The sequence below is a fragment of the Lycium ferocissimum genome, unplaced genomic scaffold (assembly GCF_029784015.1).
Source record: "Lycium ferocissimum isolate CSIRO_LF1 unplaced genomic scaffold, AGI_CSIRO_Lferr_CH_V1 ctg25407, whole genome shotgun sequence".
NCBI lineage: Eukaryota > Viridiplantae > Streptophyta > Magnoliopsida > Solanales > Solanaceae > Lycium > Lycium ferocissimum.
This window is the reverse complement of record NW_026722259.1, coordinates 1-7187: the sequence shown is the minus strand read 5'-3', so window position 1 is coordinate 7187 and position 7187 is coordinate 1. Positions and strand designations below refer to the sequence as shown.

At 38.0% G+C, this 7187-nt stretch overlaps 1 protein-coding gene across 1 annotated transcript; it reads left to right on the top strand.

Annotated features, from left to right (window-relative positions):
- The first annotated feature begins 2079 nt into the window (after positions 1 to 2079).
- On the top strand, positions 2080 to 6189 carry LOC132043485 (uncharacterized). The gene is made up of 4 exons (XM_059433953.1): positions 2080 to 3394; positions 3476 to 3627; positions 3709 to 3881; positions 4314 to 6189. The coding sequence occupies exons 1-4, from the start codon at positions 2080 to 2082 to the stop codon at positions 6187 to 6189; spliced, it is 3516 nt and encodes a 1171-aa protein (XP_059289936.1).
- Positions 6190 to 7187: the final 998 nt, after the last annotated feature.

Sequence of the window (7187 nt, the reverse complement as noted above, 5' to 3'; positions counted from 1 at the left end):
ATCTCATTTTATCACCCCCATTTCGAACACCAGTGCCCTCCCAAAACCAGTTGATTCACTTTCCCCAACTCCTAAACCCAACTCCGATTCTAATGGGAATCCGGATCAGATTGAGAAGGAAAACATAGAGGAGAAATTAGATGAAAATACCCAGATCAAACCGTGCACCTCCTCATTAGTTCCCCCTCCTATCAAAATATCCTCCAACTTCGATAAGCTCTCGAATGCAAAACCCCCATTTCCGACCTCTGCTCACAAAGAAATCCCCAAAGCTAACACACAAAATCAGAATCCCATCAAACAACAAAATGAAAAAATGATCTCAGGCAGCAAATCTAATTACTCCAAACCAACCTTTTCTGCTACAGTTCAAGAAAGCCTGCATAACAATCAAGCAGAACATCAGCCGGTTGAAATCAAACAAGGTACTCATCTGGGTAAACCTGCTGTGTATTTCAATGCCGAAGATTATTTTATTAATCTTGCCAAAGAGTGCAAACTAACTCTAGTGGGTAAATTCATTAGAGGAAAGCCGCCTATGGAGAATATTAGGAAAAGTTTTGTTAGTCAATTTCAACTGCGACGCACTCCGAAAATAGCTTACTTTGACCCGGAGCATGTGTATATAGACTTCTACAATGAAGTAGATTACACTCACATTCAATCCAAAACATATGTTTATATTGATGAATGCCCCATGAAAGTTCTCAAATGGTCCCCAGATTTTACCCCTAAGAAGGAAACCTCTATTGTTCGGGTATGGGTGCTCATTCATAAGCTCCCATGGCATTTGTTCAAATGGGACATTCTTGCTAGGATTATTAAGTCTGCCGGGACGGCGGTTGCTCCTGACCAGGCCACTTATTCTAAATCCAGAGGAAATGTTGCCAAAATCAAGGTTGAAATTGATTTGCTTAAACCAAGATTGGAACAAATTTGGTTAGGCTTCAATAGGTTGGAAGGCGGTGAAGATGGAATGTGGCTTGATATTGAATATGAGGGAGTACCATTTTATTGCAACTACTGTTGTATAACAACGACACCTGGAATCTCAATGTAGAAATAAGGCCAGAGATGACAGAATCAAGGCTCAAAAGAAAGAAGCTGAGGAGAAAGAAAAAAAAACTGCTCAAGACAACAACACACAAGACCAAGATGTTTTCACTGAAGTTAAGAGGAAAAACAAGAAGCAATCCAAAAATAAATACAATATGGAAACCAGTAGCAGCAAACAACAGGAAACTAAAAACAAAGAGGACATATCGCAACTCAGCCAACAACTAGAAACAAATAATAACATGGAAGATCAACATGAAAAAGACAAAATGGAAAAGGAAGCAACTCAACAGAATAAACAAAGAAAAGAGGAGCAACATTTGAAGGAGCAGAAAAAACGACAAGCTCAGAAAAACAAGAAGAAGAAGGCCAAAGAAAAGATTGAATATGATCAGAAGGTAGTACAAACCTCAAAACATGATGAAATCCTTACAAATTCACCAGATATAGATGCCCAGCCCCAGAAAAACCAACAGAACCACACCAACCAAAAGAACATAATTTCCAAAACCAAACCTCAACCAATACAAAAACAACCAACAACAAAAACCAGCCTCCACAAATAAAAAATACTTACACCAAACAAACTATCTCCCATCCTAACCCAAGCAGTTCTAAGCAAACCCAACAACACAGAACAGAGAAGTATCAGTCTGATGATTCTGACCCTGATGCCTCCACCGAAGAAGAGCAGGACACTGAGGAAGAAGAGAGTAGTGAAGAAGATGATTACGAAAGTGTCCAAAGTTCAGATTCTGAGGAGGAAACATATGATAAACCAACAGTTAACTTCAACCCCGTATCAAACATAGAAGTGGATCAAGCTTTTGGAGAAATAACAGAACACATGAATCTTTCTCCAAGAGGTCCCCAATCCAACAGAGGTGCCATTTACTCAAGAGGCGGTAGAGGTGGAAGCAGGAAAAAACAACCTCAAACTGCCAGAACTCAAAGCAAAGATCCAAAACCCAAACATTCTCAATGATTAAGTCTATCATTTGGAATATTAGAGGCATCCGGACTATGGGTGCTTTTGACAGACTCAAACAAATCAAGATGGCTTACAAACTCGATTTTGTTGCTGTGTTTGAACCCTTTTGTAGAAATTCCATGATTAATAAGTTTAAAAGAAGATTGGGGTATCAATTCTGTTACTCTAACTGCAACAACCAAATTTGGATTTTCTGTGATCACAACTATGAATGTAGCATTTTGGAAGACAAGGAACAACATATTACTTGTAGCATCAAATATCAAGAAGATACTATTCTTTTAACTGTGGTATATGCTAAGTGTGATGAGCAACTCAGAGAAACTTTGTGGGATGAACTTAGACTAATTGCTAGCAATTCAAACTCTCCTTGGATGGTGGTAGGTGATTTCAATTGTATTCTTGCCCCAGAAGAAAAAAAAGGAGGTACAATTCATAGAATGAGCAAAAGTATGCCTTTGCTTAATTGTATGATGGACTGTTCACTCGAAGATGCTGGATATATTGGATCTACTTATACTTGGTGTAACGGAAGAGGACCAAGGCATAGGGTCTGGGAAAGACTTGATAGAGCCTTAACCAACCAATTATGGAACCACAAATTCCCCTACACCACCGTCACTCATCTAGTCAGAACTGGCTCTGACCATGCCCCCCTTATGTTGGAAATCTCACACTCTTGGGCAAAATACAAGAAATACTTCAAGTTTTTAAACTTATGGACAGAAGAGCCTGATTTTCTGGATATTGTAAAGGATGCATGGGCTATTGAAACTGTTGGAACTCCTATGTGGAAGTTTCACTTGAAACTTAAGAATACTTGCAAAAAGCTCTCTGAATGGTCCAGAAATACTCTGGGTAATATCTTTGAAACCACTAAAAAGATGGAAGCTAGGATTGCTCAACTGGAAGAAGTCTGCTTAAGAGATAATTCTGAGGAAAATAGGATGGCTTATAATAATGCTAATGCATTACTGATCCAACATGTGAAGAAGGAAGAAGCCTTTTGGAGGCAAAAAGCTGGTCTTAAATGGATTACTGATGGAGATGCTAATACCAAGTTCTTTCACTCTGTCATCAATACTAAGAGAAGAAAAATGCACATGAACAAGATCAAGAAAGAAAATGATACTTGGATAGAAGGGGAGGATAATATTGCCTCAGAAGCTGTCAAATTCTTTGAAGATCAATTTACCTTTCAAGATGTGGATGATGACCTTTGTTTCTGGTGTCTTCCACGAGTTATTAATGATGAGGATAACAATATGCTGAAAGATAGACCTACTCTTGAAGAGCTGAAGAACGTTGTGTTCTCTCTTAGCACAGACACTGCCCCTGGACCGGATGGTATCTCGGGAAAGTTTTACCAACACTGTTGGGATATCATAGCTCCTGATTTATTTAACATGGTTACTAGTTTTTTTGCAGGTAAGCAACTCCCCAGATCATTCACACATAGTTGTCTGATTTTGATTCCCAAAACCAACAATCCACAAAAGTTCACTGAATACAGACCAATCAGCCTGAGCAACTTCAGCTGCAAAATAATCTCCAAACTTCTCAACACCAGGCTCTCTAAGGTAATGCATAAGGTAATCTCTCAAAACCAAGCAGGCTTCCTGAAAAATAGATCTATCACTGATAACATAATGCTCACTCAGGAGCTTGTTCATAACATCAAAAAGCCTAATGTAAATTGCAATGTTATCATGAAATTAGATATGACCAAAGCTTTTGATAGAATGTCTTGGAAATTTCTTGGTAATGTCATGAGAAAATTTGGTTTTTCTGAAGAGTGGATTGGCATGATTTGGAAACTGCTTTCAAATAATTGGTACTCTATCAATATTAATGGAAATAGACATGGCTTAACTGCATTCGAGGTAGAGGCATAAAACAAGGTGATCCCCTTTCCCATCCCTTTTTATTATAGGTCTTTGAACTTCTTACTCATTAATGGATCAATTAAAAAATGAAAGCTTTATTCACTACTCAGTTGATAGAAATGCTACTGTCATTACGCACCTCGATTATCTGAGATGATACTATTTTGTTTTCTTGGTGACTATCTTTCTCTGATGGCCATGATGAACAAGCTCCAAATTTATGAAAAATGTTCTGGACAACTAGTAAACAAGAGTAAATCTTGTTTTCTAGTAACTCCAAAAACCAACTACTCCACCATTCAAGACATCAAAGGTATTACTGGCTTCTCTCACTCTAACTTTCCTTTTAATTATCTTGGTAGTCCTATTTATACATGCAGGAAAATAGTTGTTTATTTTGGAGGTCTTATCTCCAAAGTTGCTGCTAGAATTCAATCCTGGCATGGTAAGCTTCTTTCTTTTGGTGGTAGAGCCGTATTGATCAAATCAGTGCTGCACTCTCTCCCATTACACCTGCTCTCTGTAGTGGAACCTCCCAAAACCACCATTTCTCTTATTGAGAAATACATTGCTAATTTTTTCTGGGGTGACAATGCTGGTAAGAATAAATATCACTGGAAAGCTTGGAAGGATCTTTGCTTTCCTAAAGAAGAAGGTGGGGTTGGTTTCAGATCCATTCAAGATATGTGCTTGACTGCTAGTGCTAAGGTTTGGTGGAACTTCAGAACTAGACCTTCTCTTCTCAGGGATTTCATGGAAGCTAAGTATTGTCCAAGGGCACATCCCGTCTCTAAGAAATGGGCCCCTGGACAGTCCCATAAATGGAAAAGAATGGTCGAAATTAGAAGATATTGTGAGCACAACATCAACTGGAAAGTGGGTAAAGGAAATCTTTCCTTTTGGTGGGACAACTGGACTGGAAAGGGCCCTTTAGCCCAACTCATCCATCAAGGTTACAAGTCCAAAAAGATCAAAGTTTCAGACTACATCATGGATGGAAAATGGAACACTGACAAGCTCCTCAATTTAGTTCCTAACTCTATGATCATGGACATCAAGAATATTAAGATTTACAATGATGGCATTGACTTTCCTACTTGGACTCCTGATCATAACGGGATCTTCACTTGTAAATCTGCTTGGAAATCACTGAGACTGACCAAGGCTAATACTATGACTGCTGCTAACTGTTGGCATCCTAAGCTACCCTTCAAGGTTTCATTTTTTATGTCTAGGATGTTAGCAAATAAAATTCCAACCGATACTGCTCTCCACAGATTCAATATTTGTGGTCCTTCCCGATGCTACTGTTGCAACACTCACAAGATTGAGAACACTAATCATCTTTTCAGAGATAGTGAGCTAGCCAATGATATATGGAATTTTTTTGGCGCTAGCTGTGGTATCATCTCAACTACCAGAGATATTAGGGTGACTGTTATGAACTGGTGGCTCCTGAAGTCTAAAAACAAAGTCCATGATATGCTCCTCAAATGCCTACCAACTATTATTTGTTGGGAAATATGGAAAGCAAGGTGTACTTACAGATATGAAGGCATCAAATACTCTCAGAGAAGGATCATTGATCAAATTACTTACCTTGCCAAAGGGATAATTAATCTTCAATTTACTTCTCTGAAACTTGAGAGCCCCTGGCATAACTACTGCCATATGATCGAAAATCTTAAGCCTAAAATCAATATTAAATGTATAAAATGGATCAAACCTGACTCACCTTTTCTTAAATTAAATACAGATGGATGCAGCAAAGGCAACCCAGGCAGCTCAGGAGGAGGAGGAATACTTAGAGATGAGAATGGACATTTCTTGATGGCTTTCTCTGCCTACTATGGACAGTGCAGCAACAATATTGCAGAGACAAAAGCTATCTTGATGGGGCTGAGGTGGTGCATCGACAGGGGTTACCAAAACATCAACATCGAATCAGACTCTAAACTGATTATTGGCATGATCAATGGTGACATTAGGCATTGTAGCAAGTCAAAAGATCTCATTCAACAGATCGACATGATCAAAAATCAAGGCAATATTAATTTCAAACACTGCTTTCGCGAAGCTAATACAGTTGCAGACTACTTTGCTAACCACGGAGAAGAGACCAAACAAGAACAATTCTTCTTAGATGAGTTAACCCTCCCCACAAGAGCTAAATCACTATTGAAGAATGATTTTGAAGGAAGACCTTCTTTCCGGATCAAAGCTAGGACTGATCAATATGAAATCCCCCATGATTAGTATGGAGCTTATTTTCTGTATAGCTTATATAGCTATATTTCCTCCCCAAGATTGTAAGGATAAACCTTCTTTACACTATAACTGTAAAGAAACCCCCCTTAACCTTAACTTAGCTGGCAAATTTTTGTACAGGGATGAAATTTTCATCCTACTTGTAACACAAAAGAGGCTTGGTCACTACACCACCTCTCTGTACCTGCGTTTGATGGAATGAAAGAATGGGGTTATGCCAAAAAAAAAAAAAAAAAAAAAAAGCAGATGTAATAAGGTCAATGATAAAGCATAATTATGACACCTGGGTGCAAAAAATAAAAAGAAACATGTGATGAATCGAAACAAACTGATGTAGCACTCCATGTTACAGCTTATAATCTAAACACTAAACAATCAGTCGAATGAATCCGAGTCCTAATATAAAATTTCAGTTTTGGAATGATTTGGTTATTAGTAATTTTTGTATAATAAACAACAGTGTTAAGGTGTCGCCTTGTGAAACATCTGGACAGCAGGAGCAGGCTGCAATACAACTTTCTCATTAAAGAATTAAGGTATTTGGAATAAGTAGTGTGCAATGTCATGATTACCATATGTGGACCAATGTTGTGTGGTGCACCAATGTTGTGTGGTGCAGTACATGTGGTCACTGCAATTGGCTTGCACAAATTAATAAGCTTGGTTACGGTCTCCAATTTTAGCTGACAATTTTCGCACTACTGTTAAAACTGTCCTTCGTTTGCTTTTATTACTTCGTTAGTAAAATCTATAATCTTCTTTTTACTTGAAAGAGAATTTCAAACTTATATGAACTTTACGAGGTCCTTCCCATTCTTATCAATGCTAAAGCACTAGGAATCTCTATGTTTGTCAGTTTGTGGCTTCAAGTCCCTTTGTGAAATACATTTTTTTGGGCACTCTTGGTAAACGGGAAAGGGTATTTTGGGGTTTTAAAACCCAAAAAAAAAATTTTTTTTTTTTTATTTATTATTTTTTTGTTTTAC